This window comes from Neoarius graeffei, chromosome 16, assembly GCF_027579695.1.
Source record: "Neoarius graeffei isolate fNeoGra1 chromosome 16, fNeoGra1.pri, whole genome shotgun sequence".
NCBI lineage: Eukaryota > Metazoa > Chordata > Actinopteri > Siluriformes > Ariidae > Neoarius > Neoarius graeffei.
In genome coordinates, this window is record NC_083584.1 from 1,794,830 (window position 1) to 1,820,960 (window position 26,131).

At 42.9% G+C, this 26,131-nt stretch overlaps 1 protein-coding gene across 1 annotated transcript in view; it reads right to left on the minus strand.

Annotated features, from left to right (window-relative positions):
• The window catches only part of LOC132899881 (junction plakoglobin-like), an 80,915-nt gene extending 61,821 nt beyond the window's left edge, over nt 1-19,094 (minus strand). Inside the window, exons 1-6 of the mRNA XM_060941934.1 lie at nt 19,025-19,094; nt 13,005-13,056; nt 12,433-12,579; nt 12,088-12,329; nt 11,550-11,788; nt 10,558-10,759 (exon numbers count right to left, since the gene is read on the minus strand). Coding sequence (XP_060797917.1) covers nt 10,558-10,759; nt 11,550-11,788; nt 12,088-12,329; nt 12,433-12,579; nt 13,005-13,017 — 843 coding nt within the window. The 5' untranslated portion in view covers nt 13,018-13,056; nt 19,025-19,094. The remainder of the gene's footprint in view (nt 1-10,557; nt 10,760-11,549; nt 11,789-12,087; nt 12,330-12,432; nt 12,580-13,004; nt 13,057-19,024) is intronic.
• Nucleotides 19,095-26,131: the final 7,037 nt, after the last annotated feature.

Sequence of the window (26,131 nt, forward strand, 5' to 3'; positions counted from 1 at the left end):
CAACTCCAGGCTCATTCAGTCACCCTCTTGAGAGCAGAGCAGCTTCTGAAGTGCACCCTCAGAGTGCTGGCATCATTCAAAGACACCCCAGGGGAGAAAACAGAGGAAGCACTAACAGCACAAGCTTTGGGACATTTTGGATCTGTCCCCCTGGAGTCAAATGCAAAGCTCACACCAATCAATGCAAAGCAATTCTTACAGAGTCTGATCAACAACTTGGAGAAGTGCTTCTCATTTGAGGGTGAAATGCTTCATGATCTCAGCATTCTGGATACAGACAACTGGCCATCAGCACCTGGCATACGGCATGGTGAGGCACAAGTCAAACAGCTGTACAGGCGGTTCAAACTTTGTGAAGAGCAAGCAGTCAATGGTATGACAGATTTCCTAGAACACCCACACAGTGAGCCTGAAAGCCTAACATCACTCATACAATGCATGCAGACCATCCCTTGCAGCACTGCTGAATGTGAAAGGGGCTTCAGTCTCATGAACAATATTTGCACAGATAAGAGATCTACACTGTTGTTGTCAAATGTAAGTAATTTGATGATGATCAGCATCAATGGGCCACCTGCATCACTTTTTGAGCCAAGAAAGTGTCACATGGCTAAAAAGCCATTGCTCTGCCACACAAACAAGGAAGCAATGCACACCTCAGATGCCTGAGTACAAATATTTGGAAAGTTTTGTAGGCTACCAGGCTAGCCACCCTCCCAGTCGAACATAACCAGTCTTTCAGAATGCTCTCAAGATGTATACTGTAGGCTATGCATTAGTGAATGTGATTCAGATTCAGATGTTTTTTATTCATGTACTAAAAAACATCTGAATCTGAATCATATTCACTAATGCATAGCCTACAGTATACATCTTGAGAGCATTCTGAAAGACTGGTTATTAACATGTTAGGAGGCAGCATCAGACACAAGGTAGTGATGGTGCTTATGGGGTGTTGCTCCAAGATGGTGGTTGTTCTGGGATGGGTGAGTACGAGTATAGACAGTATACCCACTACAAAAAAACTAGACTACACCACTGTCTGTGACCTCGTGGACTGTTACACGCCTTGCTCTTGGAGTGATGTTTGTTGGTCCACTCCTGAGGAAGGTCACAGTGATCCTGAACTTCCTCCATCTGTCTGACTGAGGATTGATGGAGTCCAAACTCTTTAGGGATGGTTTTGTAACTTTTTCAAGCCTGATGAGCTTCAACATCTCTTTATCTGAGGTCCTCAGGAATATCCTTTGTTCCTTCCATGATACACTTCCACAAACACATATTGTGAAGATCAGACTTTGATAGATCTCTGTTCTTGAAATAAAAACAGGGCGAACATTTCAAGAGCTCTGCATAATTGAGGGCTGTATGGGAGGCGTGGTGAGAAGAAAAAACACTGCTTAAGAAAGAGTGGATAAAAACAAACTGTTGAATGTATTATAGTGGCCAAGTGAAAGCCCAGATATGAAGCCCATTGAGAATCTGTGGCATTTTTTGAAAATTGCAGTCAACAAACACCTTCCAATAAACCTGAAGAACCTAGAGAAAATATACCAGTAAGAATGGATGGAAATCACTCTCAAGCTTTCCCTCAGGATCAATAAAGTGTCTGTCTGTCTGTAAAGTTGGTAAGAACTTACCCCAACAGACTTAAACCTGTTATAGCAGCGTAATGTGCTTTTATCACTTACCAGTTTCGGGGGGGGGGGATTATTATGCAAACAGCTATTTTCAGGGTGTTTTTAAAATCTGCTAAGAAAAAATGAATTTTAACATTAAAAATGTACTTCAGGAGCATATTGGTTTGTAATACAGAATAATGGCTGGAGTAAGCTGTGCAAGTATCATTTGTAATCCAGACAAATCTGATCACGTTTAAGGACTTGAATACTTTTGAAAGGCAGCATATATTATGTTTATTTCACATTAATGGACTGAAAATTCATGGTACTGAAATACACTATACAGCCAAAAGTAAGTGCACCGGCGACCAAGTCAAATGTCTAATAGCTTTTCTGTTGTTTTTATAAAGGAAAAAGAAGAGAACTCTTTTGGCTCTTACAAATATGATAGGCTCCAGCTTGCCTGCGACCCTGTAGAACAGGATAAAGCGGCTAGAGATAATGAGATGAGATTATACAGTGGTGTGAAGATATGAAGTTTATCTTCAAGTGGTGAATGTATATTTTTCAACATGAGAAGATAAACTTCATATCTTCTTTATATTATATGAACACATCCATAAAAAAATACAAGTTAATCAAAAGAATTTTAATTTTGAACTGGTTCACCATTTGACAATGCATGTGTAGTCAGCGGGAAAATACTGGGAGCAGGGCTTTGAACCGGTTCAAGGAACGAAAACAAAAACCGGGAACTTTTTCTATTTCACATGGAACAGAAACGAAACCAGAAACTTTATTATTTTTTATGTTCCGCAACAGAAACGCTTATTAAAAATAATGGTAACCGGTTAATACCGGTTTTTATTTCGTTCCTCAAAGTTTCCGTAGCCTACAAATAAAAAAGCCATTCTTCTCCTGCGCAAGTTTCTATGACCCGCTGGGGTTCACTTCCTGTGTGACGTTCGCTGACTGAATGGAGAGAGCGGGAAGGTGGACTACTATCACGTCTCCATTACTGAGTGTCTGAGCAAAGAAGAGCCTGAACGATGCAACCTCCCTATTGGCTGTTTATTGGCTGTTTGTAAAAATGTATCAGTTGTTGCCCTTCCCACGGGAATCATCGCGGGCTCGAGAGACGAGACCTGACGAGTTAGTTCATTGGTAGCAGAACAAAATGTCTGGACACAAATCGGGTTTTCAGAAAAGGAAAGAAAATAAACGGAGGGTTGAAAATACAAAAAAGGAGGCAGAAAATGCAAAACGAGTTTTAAGGTAGGACAAATGGTTACTTTTCTGAGGCAGCCCGCCGTGGCTGCAGGCTTTCAGTTGTGTCATTGAATGGTTAGTTTTCTGAGGCAGCCCGCCGTGGCTGCCTGCAGGCTGATTTATTATAGCCCATTTAGTTAAAATAGTTGATATAAAATGTTTATAGTTATAGTTATGTGATGGTTGTCCTGATTTAGACTGATGTTTTGTTTTGTTTTTTTTTGGGGGGGGGGTTGTGCGATGTTGCACTCGGGTCCAGATTAGGGCAGAACCGGCCCTGGCTACATTTCAGGTGTAGTTTGTTTTATGTATGTATGTACTTGCATAGATGTGTACTTGGTCTTCCAATATGGCGCCTAACAAAATCTCGCGGCGCGGTGATGTCATGCGGTAGCCCTCTATAGGGCCTGACTAGCCTTTGGTAACACACTAAACGAATTATCTTTCATTTTTGGCACTTTTTCTGTTTGTGTAGATGGGAAGACATACTGAGAATCCAAATCGCCAACATTTGAAATAATAATTGTTTTGAATTATTTCTTGTCTTATTTAATGAAGGTTGTAATAGAATTAGCCTACATTTGGCTTAAGCTGGATGAGACAGAGACATAACTTTATAGCCATTTGTTAAACCGCTGACAGGGAACGTAATTAACCGTTCCGGGAACGAAATTTTTTTGTTCTAACCGGTTCGGGAACGTCTATTTAATGGTGGAACCCAAAACCGGAAATGTTAAAATTCCGTTTCTGTTCGGAATGAACCAATAGGAAAAAAATTCTGGTTCAAAGCCCTGACTGGGAGTGACATCATCGGAGTGAAATATCAGGAATTATTATCCATACAGGACACTTTTTCGATGGGATAAAAATGTGTTCTATTCCCTTCTAGCATGTTTCATTCATTTGGTTTGACAGCATGCAATATTGTTAGCATATTGCTTATCCTACATGTATTACATCACTCTACCCAATGGAGAATGCATGTCAAATACAGTTTACAATATTGCATGGTTGTCAAGACAACATGACGTCACACGTCGGAGATGTAAAACTTCGACGCTAGTGAGCGACTGTGACAATTTGTAAACAAACATGGCTGCCAGGTTTTCTTTGTTAAATACATAAGATTTTGAGAGAATTTTGAAAGAGAAAGATGCATTGAACACCCAAAAGGAATGTGCATGTATAACATAATAATATTGTGAAAGATACATCTCATGGATGCGCTGGGACGCATCATCAGTGATGTAACCTGGAGTCATCGGGTGTTTCGGGTCTTTGAACATCATACACCCTCTCCCAGGCGACCCAGCCAGGGTTGATCAGACCCCAGCTTGCGTCCCAGCAGCATTCGTCCACAGATCCACCCCCTTAATCCAAAGCCACCATGTGGCTTTCTCTGCGGCTTCTGCTGCATTCTTCATGGCTTTCTTCTTTGCTTGCCCTGTGATGCCCAGCATTGTAAATGCCCTGCAGAGTGACCACCCTGCAAAGTCTCGGCAACCCACTTCCACTGGCTCACATTGGACCCACCAGCCTTGCCTTTGGCATGTGTCCACAAGCTCCTGGTACTTGGCACGCTTTCTCTCGTTGGCCTCGTCCACATGCTCTCTCCAGGATACAGTTAATTCCAGCATGATCAGTTGCCTGGTGGCTCTTAAGACAATGATCATGTTTGGCCGCAGACGCGATGGTACTATCTGGGCTGGGAACTTAAGCTGCTTGCCAAGGTCCACTTCCAAATGCCAGTCGCTGGCAGTGGTGAGGAGGCCAGCCTTTGGTCCTGAATGTGGGCGCGGCTTCTCACCGACTCTCACAAAGACAATCCTCTTAGACTGGTGGTGGCCCTTGTTGTTGTGGATGGCTGTGGCTACACTGTCCGCAATTGCCTTGAGGACCAGGTCATGGCGCCAACTATAGCAACCATCTCCCAGGGCTTTTGGGAAACTGCTGAGGAGATGTTCCAAGGAACCTCTTCTGGAGCATTGAGGGCAGGTAGGTGTTTCACTCTTGCCCCAGACATGGAGGTTTGCTGGACTTGGTAAGGTGTCATATAGGGTTGTCCCGATCCGATATTAGGATCGGATCGGCCGCCGATATCAGCAAAAAATGCGCATCGGGATCGGATCGGCAGGCGCGGAAAAATTCCGATCCAGACTCCCGATCCATTTTTTAAAAAAAGTCCGCTCCGGGTTTTCCAGCGCACCGATTTAGATAATCCATTCCAGTTTTTTGCTCTGGTTTCCCCAAAATCCGGTCCGCATTTTCCAGCACACCTTCAGCACCAGCATTAGCGTCTTACAATTTACCTCAGTGGCATCTTCTACATTATCACGGCGATGTAAATTTAGCAGTAGTTTAACGGTAAAGATGTCAGCTGTGTGGGATCATTTTACCCTAAAGGACGACAAAGACGAAGAGGTGGAGTGCAACATATGCCACAATAAAGTCAGGCGTGGTGGTAAAGCTGTAAGAAGTTTTAATACAACCAACTTAATAAAGCATTTAGCAAAATACCACCATAAAGAACACGAAGAGTATCTTAAAAAAACTGCAGACAAAAAGAAAGGTCCTACACAACTAACACTAGCAGAAACTTTTGCTCAGCGTGACAAACTGGCACTGAACAGTGCCAAAGCCCAGGGGATAACAAGGGTCATTGCCGAGGAAATCATTCTGGATGACGAGCCATTATCGCTCGTGAGTAAAGTGGGATTTAGACGCACCATCCAACACCTGGAACCACGGTACAACATGCCCAGCCATCATTACATCCTTGAGAAGACTATCCCCCAGATTCACAAAGATGTTCGAGATAACATTGCCAAACAAGTAGAGAGTACAAATGCTCTTAGTTTCACAACGGACATATGGAGCTGTGATCACCGCCCTTTATCTCTACTAAGTTTAACTGCACACTGGATTGGGCCGGACTTCACCCCAAAGAGCGCTGTTTTACATGCACGTGAGTTTAGAGGCTCACACACAGCGAATGCCATCACAGATGCCATGGAACATATGATACGAGCTTGGAAGATTGACAAAAATAGGGTCCACGTAATTATAAGAGATAACGCGGCCAATATGAAAAGGGCAATGGATCAGCTTGAGGTGCCCAGCCTGGGATATTTTGTGCACACCTTACAGCTCGTTGTCCAACAAGGTCTATTGGCACAGCGAGCTGTAAGCGATGCCATTGCCAACGGGAGAAAAATAGTGACCCACTTCAAACACTCCCCCAAGGCCTGCGCTGAACTCGAAGATGTTGAGGACGAGTTGAATATTGAACCGAAGCGTTTACAACAGGACGTAAAGACCAGATGGAGCAGTACGAAAATGATGATCGACAGCCTGGTGCATTGTAAGCGGGCACTGCAGTCCTATGCATTGGATAGTAACAGCAATCTGCCAGCCACGTTAAATGGAAACCAATGGTCGCTGCTAGAGAAAACGGCGACAGTCCTTAAACCCTTCCAAGAGCTGACAGCCGAGGTCAGTGCAGCTTCCGCCACAGCAGCCGATGTTATCCCATTTGTCCGTGTGCTGACATGCTTTCTGGAGAATGAGAGCGAAGAACACCGAGGTATTCAAACCATGAAGGCCACATTACTTGATGCGGTTCACACACGTTTTTACCTTGTGGAAAAGGAACCCCTCTATGCCGTGGCAACAATGCTAGATCCACGCTATAAAGACAAGTAAGTGTTTTATAATTATTTGAGCATGCTATAAGCTTTAGTACAATATTAAAAATATTTTACTCTACAGCTGGCATTTATTTCTTTGTCAGTATTTCAGTAGCCTTTTGTTTTTTAGATATAAGATATAATAGATATAATGTATTATTATTATTATTATTATTATTATCATTATTTATTATTCTTAATTTTCTTCAGTTATCTGATGGGTGAGGAAATTAAGGTCACTGTTGATCATTTGCTGATCATTTGTGATCTATTTTGTGTGTTACTTCTTGTCATTGAACAGTAATATGTGGAGACTGGCTGAAACAATATAAAATAATAGATACATCTTTATTACATTTTATCCAAATGTTAAGGTTCTTCACCAATGCTACCAACCTGGATCAGGCAAAGGAAGCACTAAAGGTAGAGGTGATGAAAATGGACCAAGAACTGAAAACCATGCCCTCTGGAGAAGGTGTGGCTGAGGCTGAGACAGCAAGACAAACAACAGGAATGGAGGCTGGAAGCTCAACCAGCAGCCTGGGCAGCTTCTTTGACGAGATACTGGAGGAGAGCTGCACAGCAGGTCCGTCTGAGGATCAGCAGATCACCCCAGGGGCACTGTTTCAGTTGGAGAGCTACCTCAGTGAGCCTCCACTTGGGCGCAAGAGCAATCCTTTTCACTACTGGAGAGACAATCAGGCTCGACTACCCACCCTGGCAGCAACAGCAGCCAAGTTCCTCAGTGCTCCTTGCACCAGCGTTGAGAGTGAGAGGCTTTTTAGCACAGTCTCACTCATCATTGATGAACACAGGAGCAGGCTGACACCTGAGCATCTTGAAATGCTTGTCTTTGTAAAAAAGAATTTCCCCAGCATGCTCGGACTGCAGTCAGGGCAAACAGTTGAAGGGAGTGTGTAGATGAAAATGGAGCAACAAAGTGTGGAGGAGATTGGGGAGTAGAAGGCATTTTTGTTTTTAAATAGTTTACAGTATTATTTGCACTGATTTTTAAAGCCTTGGTTTACACTTGTTCAAGAGAAGAGTACTGATGCTGAGTTAATAGACTATATTATAGATACAGATAAGGTTGTTTATGTGCTTTGCTTTTTTGATACAGTTTACAGTCTTATTTGCACTTTTTACTGACCACTGATGCCATTTCTGTTTTTTTATTTATAATGCTGTCTATTTTGTGTTTATCCCTGAATAAACAGGTCAGTTTCTTGTTATCAACCATTGTGTATTATTCAAACTCACCTAATTCAGCTGGCTAGCTGTTCTCAAGAGTACTAAAACCCTTTTCAACATGAGTCTGACAACTAGGTAAGGAAGGTAAATAACTTTGAACTTTAATACATGCTCGGATAGGCCGGTATCGTATCGGCCAGTATCGGTATCGGATCGGAAGTGAAAAAAAATATCGGTATCGGATCGGAAGTGCAAAAACCTGGATCGGGACATCTCTAGTGTCATATACAGCTTGGACCAAGAATCTTACACAATAGTAGTCTGCTTGCAAGATGTTAGACCATGTGATCTTCTGCTGCAGAACATTTACCCATCTCATCCATGCCCCTTGCTGTCCCAGTCCCACCATCCTGCTGGCCTGGACTTCCTCCTGGATGAGGTGCTGCCACTCCTTGTCTTGAGCTTTGTCAACTCTGGTAGTCAGGACATAGCCGATGCCTGCCCACCCTACTGCAATGGACCCCACCAGCATCCTTTGTCTCAGGCATGACTCTGCCACCTCCAAGGATCTGGCTGCACTCCACTTCCTGCATGTCCAAACTTGGATGCCAGCTGTTGCCACCCTTAGGTCTCTGGATTCTCTGTACTGCAGAGCTTCCAGAGTTCGCGACACCATGAATTCCTCAGAGAGGCCACTGACTGGGAGCTGTAATGTGTTAGTGGTGCTGTACAGAGCAGCACTGCTAAGGCTGCGTGGGAGTCCAAGCCATCTCCGCAAGTAGCTGCTGATCTTCCTTTCCAGAGACTTGACCGTGGAGATTGGTACTGTGTATATCAGCAGGTGCCACAGGATTTGGGGAAGCACAGAATGCTGGTAAATCCAGGCCTTGAACCTCCCTTGCAAACCAGACTTGTTCACCTTGGTGAGCCAAGTCCCGAGTTCTTCGCTGGTCTTTCTGATGGATACAGTGTCTTTCAGGCTGCAGTCAAAAATCTTCCCGAGGCTCCTGACTGGCTGCTCTATAATGGACGGGATGGTGATTATTAAAAGGACATTAACTGTCTGTGTGCATTTCATTCTATTTTCATGTCAGTAACAAATTATTATTATTATTATTATTATTAGCATTCTCACACTTACGTATCACACAATAATAATAAAAATATTATTGTGTGATACATAAGTGTGAGAATGCTAATAATAATAATAATAATAATAATAGGCTGCATGGTGGTGTAGTGGTTAGCACTGTCGCCTCACAGCAAGAAGGTCCGGGTTCGAGCCTCGTGGCCGGCGAGAGCCTTTCCGTGCGGAGTTTGCATGTTCTCCCCGTGTCCGCGTGGGTTTCCTCCAGGTGCTCCGGTTTCCCCCACAGTCCAAAGACATGCAGGTTAGGTTAACTGGTGACTCTAAATTGAGCGTAGGTGTGAATGTGAGTGTGAATGGTTGTCTGCGTCTATGTGTCAGCCCTGTGATGACCCGGCGACTTGTCCAGGGTGTACCCCGCCTTTCACCCGTAGTCAGCTGGGATAGGCTCCAGCTTGCCTGCGACCCTGCAGAACAGGATAAAGCGGCTAGAGATAATGAGATGAGATTTAATTTAGATAGCAGCATTCTCACACTCAAAGAGGCTTAACATTTACACAAACAAATAGGGGAAAGAAAAGTTCCCCAAAAGATGTCAGGATCTAACTCCAGTGGCATCACTGCTCACAGTCCCATGCTGCCTGTACAGCCGCTGTGCTCCCACCGGGCAACAGTGCCCAGAACACTGCACCATGGATCCACAAAATGAGCACAAGAAGTCATAACACAATGGATGATATGATCCAGGGCAATAAATCTAACAGAAAACCAGGTGCAATTCAAGGTGAGTAACACAAGCTCATGGAAGACTGATCCAATGAACCTAGCAAGATCCAGTGTATGGTGCAATTCAAGGAATGGTACGATTCAAGAAACAACAATGGAAAAAGTGGGTGTGAGCCAGTGTTTTACATGTCTCTTACAAAGCCCCACAGTAATGGAACAGCCTTCCAAGTAGTGTTCGGGACTCAGACACAGTGTCAGTGTTTAAGTCTCGGCTGAAAACATATCTGTTTAGTCAAGCCTTTTGTTAATAGTGTTTATGGGGTAAAGAAGAAGATCTGGAGGGTCCTCAGACAGAGTGTTCTGGTAAACTGGGATGTATGGATGCTGTCAGTCCCCCACTCTCACTCGCTCACTTGGGTTTACTGATGGTGTAGTGGCTGCTGCTTTATGTCCCGGGGCTCCCTCATGACTGTGTTACCTTCTGGCTCTCCCCTTTTAGTTATGCTGTCATAGTTAGTTTCACCGGAGTCCCTGCTTACACTCAGTGCAAAATGTATACTGTTTGCCTTCTCTCCTGACTTGCCTGATCCATCCTAATGCCCTACTTCTGGCTGGAGTCTCATCACTTTGTTCCTGTGGAGGACGGCCCTGTATGGACGGTCTAAAGATACATTTAGAAGATGCCTCATCACCTCAGGCTTGCTCATTAGGAATAAATAAATTTAGTAGCTCATATAATTAAAATTTTTATTTTTCTGTCAAGCTGCTTGGTGACAATGTCTGTTGTTAAAAACGCTAAACAAATAAACTGATCTGATTTGATTAATAGACCGAGTAAACCACAATCATAGAATCCACTTATCGAAGTGACACAGTAACATGCTGCTTCCTTCTAAAGTTCCCAAAAGTGGAAGACAGAAAACAAAGGGATGAAGAAAATAAGATGGCATGTAAACAGACACACATATGAACACACCTTACTCTCCTGGTTGGCATAGGAGAGGATCTGCAGGCAGTCAGTGGTGATGGCAAGGAACTTTGGGTTTGTGTGTTTGAGCAGAGGAACAATCTTCTGTAGACCGTCACACATTCGCACCGCCATCTTGGAGCCATCCTGGTGGAGCAGGAGGTTATGGAGTGTAGTGATGGAATAAAATAACACTGCCTCCACTGGAGAACTGACACAGAGAGAAGGAATGAAAAACAATAAGAGAGTAGAGCAGCATCTCCTCATCAGGAGAACCCGAGAGAACTAAAGAACAGTTGTGATCTGTTTCAGTACCAAAGGTTCCAGCAGGACAGTTTCTGTTTCCTCATTAACTAAAGGTATAAAGAAAAAGTATTTGGCCTTATTTTTTTTTTATTCTCAACTCGCATGAGCATTTTCAATTAATCAAAAATCATACCATGAAAATCCAGTGTTTTGATCTTTCATTCATGTTCTTTTGGGGTTAAAATAAGTTCTTGACCAGGATCGAAGTGATTTGGGGAACAAAGTTGGTACAGAGAGCTGCAGGGTTTCTCAGAGACTCTCTTGATTCTGTTCCTGCATGGTTATTATCTGAAACGTCCACAAGGGGGCAACATGTCTATCCATTTTTCAGAACACGCTGGAGGTTTTCTCATCTCAATTCTGTTGGATTCAAGCACTGAGGAGACACGTCTCTCTCTCTCTCTCTCTCTCTCTCAGTGAGTATGATTCTACTGAGCAGCAACAACACAATTTTCAGCAAAGGTTGCGGCAAAATGCTGTCATCATCACGGTGCCTGGGTACAATTAACAGAAGACTCAGTTCCAACTCTCAGAGGTACGTTTTTCTACCTTTAATTCCTCAGAAAACTTGGTCAAAGTAAATAATCTGACTACCAAGAGCATGCTTGTTTATAGAGGAACAGAATTGTACCTGAACAGGATGTAGAACTAGAACCCTTAGTTCTGCTGCAATGCCTGTGTCATCAGCGTTTTACCTGAGCATGTGGATGAGGGTGGGAATGCCCCCCGCAGTGAAGATGGCGTTCAGGCCCTGGTGATGGTGCGACAGGCAGTGCAGGACGCTGGCCATGCAGCGAATCGTGTCCATGTCACTCGAGCTCTGCATAAGCCGCAGCACAGCTGACATCATCGCCGCTGACTGCATCATCACATGTCGCGAAGCGTCATTCCGAACCAGACGGCTCACGATCAGAGCTGCCTTCCTCACCACGACCTGAGTACAGCACCATTACTGCTGCTTAGCAAGCTTTTTGGAAATTGCTAATATGAGCCCTATAGGTACACATCCACGTCCAAACTGTCTTGTGCTAGTAACAGTTTTAGCTCAAGTGCAAAATGCTAATAAACATCTCAAGCAAAATGCTAACCACAAATACAGTTCTAATGCAAAAATATTTTACAAAATGCTAAAAGAATTTTAGGTAAACCTCTTAAACAAATACAACTTTTTTTTTTTACTTTCTGCTTCTGATTTGCCTGTAATAGATGGGCGTGTCACTGATTAGTGTGTACCTGGTCATCATCAGTCAGCAGTTTGATGAGCTCTGGCACGGCGCGTTTGGCGAGCTCAGCATCATCCTGGTAGTTGATCAGGTGAACAATGGCATTGTTCAGGAGGTGTGAGGGTTCAGTCAGACGCTGAACATTGGATTGTGAGTCACTCTGTGCTAATGTCTCACGCTCTGCTAATGTCTCAGGAAACATGGCCGCCCGTATACGCTGAGCTCGGGTCAGAACCAACTGTACATCAAAATCTGAGGAAATCAGCAGCAGCTGAGTGTTCCAGCCAAACTGGCGAATACAGATCGCTAATTGCTAGCATAGAGAATCTATGTATCTAATCTGTGTTAAACATACCTGCACTACAGTCATCTATGGTAAATGTTTTGGCACTGAGCTCTGATTGGTCCTCATCGTTTACAGTTGTGGCTCCTGATTGGATGCCGGAATCAGCCGCGTAATATGTCTTCTGCCATTCAGCTACCTTCACCTCCGCTTCACTTACTGCACACACACACACACACACACACACACACACACACACACACGTTTGTCTCACTATCCTTGTGAGGACCTTCCATTGACATAATTATTATTGCAGTTAATTAATGCTGTGCTGCACCTAAACCCTAACCTTAGTAATGAAAAGGAAACTTTTTAGCTCTTTTTTTATCATTACTTTTTATTTGTGTTTAAAAAACACAACAATAGTAATTTCCTTGTGGGGACCAGCTGAATGTCCCCACAAGGTCGAAATTGTCAGATTTTACTATCCTTGTGGGGATATTTGGTCCTCAGTAGTATATAAACATACACACACACACACATCACAGCTAATTATGAATTAACAATGAATTATCAATTACTGTGAATAAAGCAAGAGTGATCCATCTCTCTCTCTCTGAAATGAGTGTTTTTTATAAACATACTTGGCATGGACATGTTCCGTTGTCCTTCTGTTCCGCTCTCCTCCTGTTTGATCTGAATACACAGTAAACACATGTTTATCAGAAACAGAAAGGCTGACCGTGTGGCACAGCACCTGGGAAATAAATGTGATGAAAGAAAAAAAAACAATCATGCTATAATTTATTTCAAATGTCTTTCAATATGGGTGGTGTAGTGGTTAGCACTGTCGCCTCACAGCAAGAAGGTCCTGGGTTTGAGCCCAGTGGCCTAACCCAGAACATTTAAATTCTCCGCTATTTTTTCCTGCTTCCCCATGACCCAATTCAAGATACTATGTCATGCATTACATGGTGGGCTTTCCCCGTTTGCGCAAGGCATTGTGGGATACAAATTTGAAACAGGAGAGAAAAATGGAGGACGTGAGTGTGAGAATGGAAAGTGAAAGAGCGACTACAGTAACGGAAAGCGAGAAGAAAAGACGTTATGTTGCAAAGGAAAGGAAACGCAGGACCAAACTAATAAATATGGGCGCTCAGCGAGCACCTCGGTGTGATCAGCTGTTCGTTTAGCGACAGAATGATGGAACTGTCAGTGCACGCTCAAAGGGAAACCTGTAGATGGCAGTAATGCAACACTGTGGATGCCAGCTGCTGTAAAACCCAAAAGAAGAAGGTGAACCTGCGCATGCGCACACGGACTTCCTCTGTCTGCTTGACTGCACAAAGCGAGCGATTTCATGCACATTATTTGCTTTAATCCCCTCAAATTAAATAACTTCCCAGCCACAGAATGGCCTGATATTTTGTGAGATATTACATAAATAAACATACAGTTGTTGTCAGAAGTTTATATACAGTGACATGAACGTCATGGCAATATTTGGGCTTTCAGTAATTTCTTTTGAACTGTTCTTTTCCTGTGGCAGAATGATTGTACAGCATTCATCTATAATTTAAAAAAAACACTAGATTTGGTGCACAAGTTTTAATTTTCTTTGGGTTTTCTGAAATCAACACAGGAATAAAATTATACAAACAGGGTCAAAAATTTACATACACTCACTTAGATTATTAATTCAGAGGTGCAGAAACTTCCAAAATGTCTCTTATCTTGCCAAGGCCGAGGTCTCTTAATTTCCTGTTAGTGAACATGATTGATTACAGCTGGTAGCTTCTCTGTGCCTTCATAAAAGGGGTTTGTTTACAGCATTCATTGGATTGACCAACACACAATACATAAAAGTCCTTGGGAAAGTCCAAGGAGCTCAGTGAAGATCTGAGAAAGAGGATCGCAGATGTACACAACTCCGGAATGTCTCTTGGAGCCATTTCTAAACAACTGCAAATTCCAAGATCAGTTCAAACAATTGTATCCAAGTTATTGTGAGGTGTAGTCACTTTGCTAAGTCACTTTGCTTCAAGAAAACCCAAACTATCACCCTCAGCTGAAAAAAAATTGGTTTGGATGGTCAGGAACAACCTGGGAACCACCATGGCACAGCCCTGCCATGAACTGGAAGCTGATGGATCACTGTCTACAGTTCAGATCACCATGGACTAAGAGGCTGCTATCCAAGAAACAACCCCCTGCTCCAAAATTGACACCTTCAAGCTTAACTAAAGTTTGAAGCTGACCACATGGACAAAGAAAAAGCCTTCTGGAGGAAAGCTGTATGGTCAGATGAGACAAAGATTGAGTTGTTTGGCCACAATGAGCACCATGTACAGAGGGACACTGTACCAGCTGGTGGTGGGGGTAGGATCATCATGCTCTGTGGCTGTTTTGCGCCAGTGGAACTGGTTCATTGCACAAAGTGGATGGAATAATGAAGAAGGAGGACTACCTCAGAATTCTTCAGCATAAACCATCAGAAACTTGAACACGACTTGGGACTTGGGAGTTACAACAGGACAATGAACCCAAACACGCATCAGAGCTGGTTGTGGAGGATAAAGCAGGCTAACATTAAGCTTAAAACTAGTCCTGACTTCAACCCTTTTGAAAATATATGGACCGTGCTTATAAGTTGAGTCCATGCGAAGAAAAAAAAAACTAATTTAATTGAACTCTACCAATTCTATCATGAAGAGTCATGAAATATCCAACCAGAATTCTGCCAGAAGCTTGTTCATGGTAAACAAAAATGTTTGGTCAAGGTGGGTCTTGCAAAAATACATTTTACCCAAATATTAGGTGTATGTATAATTTTGACCCTGTGTTGATTTCAGAAAACCCAAAGAAAGTTAAAACTTGTGCACCAAATTCTAGTGTTTTGTAATTAAAGCTGTATGCTGTACAATCATTCTGCCACAGAAAAAGAACAGTTCAAAGAAATTACTGAAAGCCCAAATATTGCCATGACGTTCATGTCACTGTATGTAAACTCCTGACCACAAGTGTATATCACAATGACCACATTTCAGAGGGAACTAAATTTCACTGATTTTATGAAATTGAAAGGCCTTCTAGCGTTAAAGAACATGGCTCATGTCTTTATCCTGCTGTTGAAGCTTGTGCAGATGTAACACACTTTTACTCACTCACTGTTTAATCACACAAAGCAACCTCCAGTTGCAGATTTACAGTGAGAATTCATTACATTACATTACATGGCATTTAGCAGATGCTCTTATGCTGAGTGACATACAACGGGTGCAAAAATCAGGAACATGAAGTGCTGAACTTCTAGACAAGAAAGTTCTAGTGCCAACTGAACAAGTGACAGTAATACCCAGTGTAATATTCTGTAGAAATCCCAATACTCAAACAGCCAAGCAAACAAACTAACCGTACACAGTACAACTAAATAGAGAACTCAAAACAGCTAACCCCAGGCTAGATCGTACACAGCCTGGGTTGGTCTAGACCAAAACGCAGTTGCACAGTGGGCAGGGAAGCAGGGGAGGGGTGCAGCCTGAAGAGGTGAGTCTTTAGTCTGTGCTTGAAGGTGGTCAGGGAGTCAGCAGTTCTGACCTCAATGGGAAGGTCATTCCTCCAACGGGGAACCAGGACAGACAGCCGTCTTGAGCGGGTGGGGCAGGAGCGGAGAGGTGGATGGGTCCAGTAGTAGCAGAGCGTAGGGATCTGAATGGTGTGTAGGGGTGGATCAGACTCTGGAGGTATGCTGGCCCTAACCCCTTGAGAGTTAGCACCAACATCTTAAATTTGATGCGAGCTGCGATAGGTAGCCAGTGCAGGGCAGCAAGCAGAGGCGTGAAATGGGAAGAATATTGGAGATTGTAGACCAGGCGAGCTGAATTTATTTGACTTGCATTTACTAATGAAGTAAAATAAGTATCCTGTGCTCAGAGTAAAGAGTAAATAATGTATTTCCATCAGCAGGAGTTTTCATAATCGCTCCTGAAGGCACTGGGGCAAAGTCCAGCTTTTATTCTGAACATTTAACAAATTCTTCATTTCCCAAAAGCGCTGATGCTACAGTGGCTCATGATGTAGCATCTTTTTCTCTCTTGTGTGTATTTCAGCATCTCAAATCACTTCTGTGCTTCGAAGGTCAGATCTTTGTTCTCTCAGGAAAGGCCACAAACACCATTCTCCCCTTCTCCCTCACTTCAGAGGTGTTACACTCCAAGCCTGAATTTACCCAAGAAACTGGAGAAAATTTTAAATCCTGACTTTCATTTAACACAATTTAACACAAGCTGTGTAATTACTGTGTAGTTAATTAATTATAAGCTTTAAGTTAGATAAATAGATAATAATGTGTGTGTGTGTGTGAGAGACTAATATGACAATGATTTATTAAAAGCCACTATGTTGAAAAAAGGGGTGGAGCCTTCAGAGTTTCAATCATCAAAACAGCTGTGTCTGAGTTCGTTCCCTATCCCCTACACTGTATAGTGCACTACTGAGGATGCAGCAGGTTATTAGTGGTGTGAATTCACAGTGGGTCAGTTCTATTCCCTGAATACGCCACTACACTTCTACCCATAATGCACTGGAAATCCAGTACAACTGATATACACACTACTACTACTTCTTTCAGCTCAAAGTTTATTGTTTAGGGAAAGCCATGGTTAGAGACGCAGCTTTCGGACCAAAAGGTCATTGGTTTGAATCCCTGGACTAGCAGGAATGGTTGAAGTGCCCTTGAGCAAGGCACCTAACCCCACGCTGCTCTGGATGTGTTGTATGTGACTCTGTGTTAGAGCCAAATATGGGATCGAATAATTTGGTTTATTATGTTAACTTTAATGTAATGCAAAATAAGTATAAATATGTAATGTGTTGTGGATTATGTTATACTTAGCACATTTATGAATTATTATTAGTTATTATTAGATTATGATTTGTATAATTTTTGTTGCATTTTGGATATTGGAGTGGTACTGGCTGTTGGTTTTTGCCCCCGCCCCACTCAGTAGACAGGTGACTGCAGCACCTGTGCTATATAAGTTTTTACCTTCCGCAACGGAGTACGCTCAATTCAGGCATGCAGCCGTACAGTTTTAGACTGCTGCAAAGCACTGGTTTGTAACTTTAAATGACGTTTCTGTAATCAAGAATCACAACCACTCCACTCCACTCCAAAGGCTTTAATTTCTATGTTGGGAATGAAGCAAAACAAAGTTTTCTAGATTTGGAATTTGTTTGGGCAGCGCTTGAGCATGTCGGACAAGGTACGTAAGCCTGTTTGAGTCACAGGAGCAAACTAAAAGACATTTCTTTGAAACTGATTGCTCTTATACTCTGGATAAGAGCATCTGCTAAATGCCTGTAAAGTAATGAAATGAATGCAAACTCTGACACAGAGACAAACCCCAGGAGATGGAGGAGCAGTGAGGAACTCATTTCCACTGCTCCATCCATCCTCCATCAAACAAACATACCAAACCATGTGTCACATAAATAACTGCTAGCAAATGGTTCAGTGAGCATAAAGCCCATTTTTTCACCAAAATCATTGCAGGCGTGAAGAGTCTGTCTTTTTTTGCATTAGTCAAGTCAGGTCAAATTTATTTCTATAGCACTTTTAATAATAGACATTGTCGTAATCCATCCATGATCCATACCGCTTATCCAATGGGGGTCGTGGGGGAAGCTGGAGCCAATCACACAAAACACACAGAGACAAGCAACCATCACGTTCACACCTCTGGGGGATTCAGAGGAGCCAGCTGACCAAATCCACGTGTTTGGACTGTAGGAAGAAACTAGAGAGCAGGAGGAAATCCACACAGGCACCAGGAGAACACGCACGTGTGTGTGTGTGTGTGTGTGTGTGTGTGTGTGTGTGTGTGTGTATATATAAATAAATATAACTTTCCACCACCATGGTGAGTAGAAAAGCATCTCGAACACACAGTACATCAAATCTTGAGGCAGATGGATTCCAATAACAGAAGATCAAAGCATTGTTCAATGAATTAATAAATTATAATAATTTATTTGTATTTAATTAATATGGTGTGGATATAATTACAATAATATTATTAAATGATACAGTAGACACTAAAATGTTACATTGAGCCTTTCAATTATTTCAAAATATACAATAATAATAATAATAATAATAATAATCAACGTGTCTGGAATGGAAAGATAGATGGACACACACACACACACACACACACACACCCTGACACTGGAACCCGACACGTGACGCGCTCGAGCTGCATGTTGTAAGATCACTGAATAAATTGTGATGAGTGGATAAATGATGTTGTGTATTCACTGACATGCCGCAGTAGTGATATGTGTGTGTGTGTGTGTGTGTGTTTACCGGCTCGGAGTTTGCAGCAAACCGGTGACATGATTTTGCCCCGCGTTGCTTTAACATCCGGCTCAATGCGGCGGAAAGAGAGGATTTTAATCCCGTTATATCCATTAATATTACAGAGTGATGATGGTGATGATGGTGATGATGATGATGATGGTATGAGCGAATTCACAGCGCGGGAACATCACGCCCATCACGCGCCACTGAACACCGAAATCAACCGCGCGCGCATAACATCAAAGCCGAGATCAAGGAATAAAAGGAAGTCAGCTGTGTTTGTTTGTTTGTTTGTTTGTTTACCTCTCACAGTGTCCGCGCGCTCCTTCCCTCTTCAGCAGCCACCGAGTTATTAATCGCAGCCGCCACACTGAAACCCCACACAGCCGCATTCACACCACTGACCTCTCTCTCTCGCTCTCAGAAGTGGGCGTGGCCTATCCATCAGCCCAATCAGAAGCTGTTCTGTTTGTGCTTTTTATTGCTGTAGTATGGAAGCTTTTGGACCGCAGCCAGTTGTCATGGTGACCAGGTGAGTTTCAGATGGGTTTTCAATGGCTTTAAAGCATCTGCAAATCCCATGTGTTCTAATACTGATGGTTTCTATAGTAACAACTCATTCACAGAGATGTGTACTGCACAGCCAGCGCTTCACTGAGGATACATTTTAGAATGTGGTGAAATTTTCTTAAATTAAAGACAAGTTTATTTCACATCTCTGGAAGGAGTCTCCAGTTTCAGTGCACTGTAACAGAGTGAAGTTTCCCAAAATCCTCAGAACAGAGTTTACGCTTCTTTTTCAGGAACATGACAAGCAGGGCTTAATTTGAGCCGGAACATGACGGAACAAGATCCGGAACCTCCGTCGTCGGATCCGGCAGCTATTTTCATTTCATTCGGTGTTCCGGCAGCTGTTTAAATGGATCAGATCACCTCCGTGACCATCACAAAGGGAAACAAAATCAAACAATAAATTAAATAAATAAGTAAATAAAAATTTGCTTAGTGTTCGGTTTTGATTTTGATATCTGTTGTTGATTTCTCTCCTATGACATCCACAAAATCTATGCGGGGGGGGGGGGGGGGGGGGGGGGGACATGGGGTGTATACTTCCGCTCAATAGAACACCGGGTTTTTTGTAGCCGTTAGCTTGCGCTGTGGAAAAAATGGCAAAAAAAACAAGAAAGCTTACTAAAATTTTTCAAAGTCCCAGGACAGCCGGATCCTAACGACTAAAATAAGGCTTATCTTATCTTTCATTCTATCTTTAAGGACATTATTGTTCCGCTGGCGGCCCCTTCACGAGATGTTCCAGAGATGCACATGCTCCTCCACCCAACACACACACACACACACACACTCACTCCATAGCGCTCCAGCTGCACCATGGCCCGGCACTTCTCCTTACCCCGCCGCAGAATACACCCCACCTGGGTGATACCACACACACACACACACACACACACTCCGGTGCATCCTGAACCTGCCGACCACCTGCGAACAATCCCAGTTACAGAACAAATCCTTGACTATGTGAAGGGTGTAGGCGGATCGCTGCCCTGAAAAAAAAAACGTTACATGTCAACTCGTTATTACTTAAGAAAAGAATTAACCGTGTTACTTGAAAAAGAAAAAATGGTTCACGCCACTTTTTAAAAACCCGTTATTACTGACCCATTACTTGAATCGATTGCACTTATGGCTGCTACTTGAATCCTTGGAATATAGTAAAACTTGAAGTCAGGTTTTTGTGCCAATCACAGCACTGAAACAGCTCTTACTAAAGTCATGAATGACCTACGTCTTAATTCTGATGCTGGTAAAACATCAGTCTTGGTGTTTTTAGACTTAAGTGCTGCATTTGACACGGTAGATCATTCCATACTGTTACATCGACTGGAGCACTGGGTTGGATTTACTGGTATAGTAATCAACTGGTTAAAATCTTACCTACAACAAAGATTTTTTATGTGGCCATTGGAGGCCACAGTTCATCACCCGTGTCCTTGAACTGTGGGGTTCCCCAGGGCTCAATCCTGGGACCATTACTATTCAACCTTTATATGCTCCCACTTGGACAAATTATTAAGAATAACTCAATAAACTTCCATAGCTATGCAGATGACACTCAGCTTTACTTAGCTATATCACCTAATGACTATGCCCCTCAGTCTCTTCATAGATGCATTGACCAAATTAACAAATGGATGCCTCACAATTTTCTTCAGCTGAACGCAGATAAAACTGAAGTAATTATATTTGGCAAAAAGGAGGAAAGGCTTAGGATTGCCACTGTTCTTGAAACTAAGGGGCTTAAAGCAAAGGATACTGTCAAAAACCTTGGTGTCCTTATTGACAGTGAACTTAACTTCAACAGTCATATGAAAGTGGTAAAAAAGTCTGCATTCTATCACCTAAAAAACATTTCTGAACTCAGGGGTCTCATGTCAAAACATGATCTAGAAAAAAACTTATTCATGCTTTCATCTCCAGTAGGGTTGATTACTGCAATAGCCTTTTCACAGGTCTTCCAAAAAAGACCATCAAAGAGCTTCAACTAATCCAAAATGCAGCAGCAAGGGTTCTTACAAGAACAAAAAGGGTCGTCCATATCACTCCAATCCTAAGGTCTCTGCACTGGCTTCCAGTGAGCTATAGAATTGACTTTAAAGCATTACTTCTATTTAAAACATTAAATGGGATGGGACCCAGCTACCTACTGGATATGTTTCAATTATATGCACCAACTAGGTCTCTAAGATCACAGGAGAAAAACTTGCTAGTAATACCAGCTGTCAAAACGAAGTGTGGTGAAGCAGCCTTTAGTTGCTATGCTGCTAAGCTTTGGAACCAACTTCCAGATGAGATCAAAAATGCTCCTACTGTTGTTAGTTTTAAATCCAGGCTCAAGACAAAGCTGTTTTCAGATGCTTTCACTTGATTAATTTTTACCTAAAGTGTAATTAATTTCCTTTAACATAATTTCTTTTAATTTTGATTTTAATGATTTTACTTTAATTCTTTATTTTAATTTCTTTTTAATTTAGGATTTTAATGATTTCACTTTTACTTTAATTCTTTGTTACTGTTCTTATGCTTTTATTTTTTGTGAAGCACATTGAATTGCCTGTGTGTATGAAATGCGCTATACAAATAAACTTGCTTTGCCTTGCCTTGAATCCTTAAAATGAATTCTCCAACTTGTTTTGTAAACCCTTTATTTCTTAACTATTACTTGAATTGATTGCACTTATGTTTGCTGGCACTGCTTTTAAACTTGAAATATGCTTGAAATCCTAGGTTATGCTTTTAAATACCCTACTTAAATCCTTAAAATGAGTCATTTAACTCATGTCTTGTGTGATCTGATCTCCAATGGTGAAATAAACCGGTTGTGATATGAGTACAATATGTTATTTTAGAAGATAAATTTAATATATAATTTAATATATAGCCTAATAAAAAATAATATTTTATAACATAATATCACGACATATTACTGTCTGTAACTGTTCGTCACGAAAGCGTTTTCTAAGATCATAATGTCTTATATTATTATTTTTATTTTTTATTTTTTTGCCAAGCGGGACCACTGCCGGGTCGGTCGACACGTGGTAGGTCTATTGTTCAAATGCGTTCTACGGTCTATGGGGCTGCGTTGTGGGTGCAAGTGCCAGGACCGCTTTATTTATTTACTTTCTTTATAATCTCAGTCAGATACACAAGCAAGATTAAGTCTTTACTCTGCTGTGTTTTATTTTGGCCATCAATATATTGTAACCTGTGTTTGATTTGTTAATTGTTGATCCAGTTGTTGCCTTAACGCAGGGGTCTGCAATGTGGGAGCCAGATGTGGCTCTTTTGGTGACTGCATCTGGCTCGCAGATTAATCAGCTCACATTGAGATCAAGAAGTCCATCTCCATTTAATGAAAAAGTCAGTTAGCTGTCCGCAAAGCAAAGCCTTTTGACAAAGAACATGGCGAAAAGGGAAAAAAGGTGACTGGTAGGCAATAAAGCAGCACTTCAAAACACGCCAAGCTACGTTTGTGTCAAAATATTCAGCGGGGGACAGGAGGAAGACGGCATGTCAAGAGCCTCTTCATTATGAAAAAGAATATATTGCACTCAAATTGTTGGTCATACGTAAAAATGCATTTTAGTTGTATTCAGCATCACTTTTTATATATGGCTCTCACGAAAATGTATTTGAAAATATGTGGCTATCATGGCTCTCTCAGCCAGAAAGGTTCCCGACCCCTGCCTTAACGTATGTGTGGAGAGCGAGTGAACTTGAGTGCCTGTTTGGAGAACATTCTGAGCGTTGTCCATTGTTGTCCAGGATTTGATAACTGGTGCTGTTGCAATATGTCATGCAATAGGCGTGTGTGCGTAAAGTTATAGTAAACCGCCCCCCACCTTTTTTTTTTTTTTTTTTGAGTCACCGGACCCACCCACCTCCTGCGTTCCGGGACCTCCCACTTCACAAATTAAGCACTGATGACAAGCTATGTTTGTTTGTTGTCTAATTAACTTCAAGAGCAAAGAAAAGGAGATGCTGATGAAGGAACAACTGTTTATAGCTACTATAACAAGTGAGAACAGGAATTAACTTATTTTATTGATGTTTCATCACATTTAAATATATAAATGGATAAAAGTATGACATTCCATTCTTTCATAAATGAAACATTTGAATTGTTGGCAGACTGCTGTGGAATAATAGGAATAAAACATGTTGGGGCGTGTTGTTATAAGAAAATAATCCCTGTGAATAGTTGGCCACCATGCCCGCTCCATGATCTTGAGGCAGGTCTTCATTTTCCCCAGATGGCCTCCTAAGTGACTGTTGTGGATGCAGGCCAGGAACTCGGGTAACAGTGCAGTGGGAACAACCAGCTGAAAATTGAACCCACCATACTTGGATGGCACACCCCAGTACAGATAGATTAAATTAGATTAAATTAGATTAGATAAAACTTTATTGATCCCTTTAGGAGGGTTCCCTCAGGGAAATTAAGATTCCAGCAGCATCATTACAGATAAACAGAAAAAAGAAATAGAGAAAAAAAACTTCTCATCTCATCTCCTCTAGCCGCTTTATCCTTCTACAGGGTCGCAGGCAAGCTGGAGTCTATCCCAGCTGACTACGGGTGAAAGGCGGGGTACACCCTGGACAAGTCGCCAGGTCATCACAGGGCTGACACATAGACACAGACAACCATTCACACCTACGGTCAATTTAGAGTCACCAGTTAACCTAACCTGCATGTCTTTGGACTGTGGGGGAAACCGGAGCACCCGGAGGAAACCCACGCGGACACGGGGAGAACATGCAAACTCCACACAGAAAGGCCCTTGCCGGCCACGGGGCTCGAACCCAGAACCTTCTTGCTGTGAGGCGACAGCACTAACCACTACACCACCGTGCCGCCCACACATATACAAATAAAAGAATAAGATATGGGGAAGAGAGGAAGGGGGAGAGAGAGGAGGGAAAAAAGGGAAGGAGGGGCAGTAGGAGAGATATTGCACTTTATATTGCACATTGTCTGGTATTGCTTATTGTTAGGCTACTGCTCCCTCCCGTCCTCTATCCTCCTGTTACCCCCCCCCCCCCCCCCCCAGAGAGGAGTTGTACAGTCTGATGGTGTGAGGGACAAAGGAGTTTTTGAGTCTGTTCGTCCTGCACTTGGGAAGGAGCATTCTGTCACTGAACAGGCTCCTCTGGTTGCTGATGACAGTGTGCAGAGGGTGACTGGCATCGTCCATGATGTTAAATAGTTTATCCATAGACCTCTTCTCTGCCACCGTCACCAGAGAGTCCAGCTTCATGCTGACCACAGAGCCGGCCCGCCTGATCAGTTTGTCCAGCCTGGATATGTCCTTCTTGTATGTGCTGCCCCCCCAGGGTGGCACGATGGTGTAAGTGGTTAGCACGGTTACCTCACAGCAAGAAAGTTCTGGGTTCGAGCCCAGCGGCTGGCGGGGGCCTTTCTGTGTGGAGTTTGCATGTTCTCCCTGTGTCTGCGTGGGTTTCCTCTTGGTGCTCCGGCTTCCCCCACAGTCCAAAGACATGCAATTAGGTTAATATGGGATGGCCTTGGGCTGAGGTGCCATTGAGCAAGGCACCGAACAATAAACTGCTCCCCGGGCGCTGTTAGTATGGCTGCCCACTGCTCTGGGTATGTGTGTGTTCACTGTTTCAGATGGGTTAAATGCGGAGAGGAATTTCACAAGTGTGTGATGAATAAAGTAGTTGTTGTTGTTCTTTGTTCAGCACACCTTGCTGTTGCACATAATGTCTGCGCCCGGGCTAAGAAAGGCTGATGGTCTCACAGAGTTCTTGACTTAGGATGTCAGTTCTTTGATCCCTTCCAATGTTCTAGAGGGAAGTGGGTAGGTCAGCCCACGAAGTCTTGGCTGTGGCCACTGCCACACTACCCTCTTCTGGAGGAGGCACTCAAGAGAGCACATCAGGTCCAATGCTGTAGCAGCCCTTCTTGTAGTGGACTCAAAAAGAGAATGTTTGAAGGCACAGGGCCCGCCGGATGAGGTGCAAGGATGTTTTATGTCAATTGAATGCCCAAGCCAGGGCAATGTTGCAGCAGGTTTCACTTTCCATGTGATGTTGCCATTTTTCCACTGTCCACATGACAAAGCAATGACTTTCACCTGCCCTTTGATAGACTGCACTAGAACGTTACCCAAGCCTATATCACTGGTGTCACAGTGAAGCTGAAACCCCAGGAAGGGCCTTGGTTGGGCCAACAATGGTGGTGACTTGAGCAAGTGCTTGAGCTGTTCAAAGGTGGCCCGACACTACAGTGGCAACACCCAGGGTACCCCTTTTTTTCTTCAGGTTGTTTGTAGAGCCACGATGTCTTCCAACCTTTGAATAAACTTATGGTCCCCCCGACCATCCCCGAGAATTTCTGCACACTTTTCAAGTCTGTGGGAGCTGGATAGATGGTGATAGCCTCAACCTCAGCTGGGTCAACTTCCACTCCCTTGCCTGATACCACATGACCAAGAAAGGTAAAACCTTATGTGGAAAAGACAACATTTCTTTATTTTAAGGGTCAGGTGGGCCTGATGCAACTTCTGGAACACTTCTAAATCTCTCAAATATTGCAGCAGGGTCTTGGAGAAGACAATGATGTCTTTGAAGATGAGGCAGATCTTTCCCTTCAGTTCCCACAAGATAGTTTTCATCAGGAGCTGGAATGTGGCACCAGTGTTCCACAGGCCAAATAGCATGACTTAGAACTGGTATAGGCCCAGATGGGTGACCATAGCCATCTTCAGTTTGCTGCCTTTGTCCATCACTACCTGCCAATACCTGCTCTGGAGATCCAGCAAGCTGAAGCTCTGGGCTCCTTGCATGGATTCCAGTCTTTTGTGCACTAGC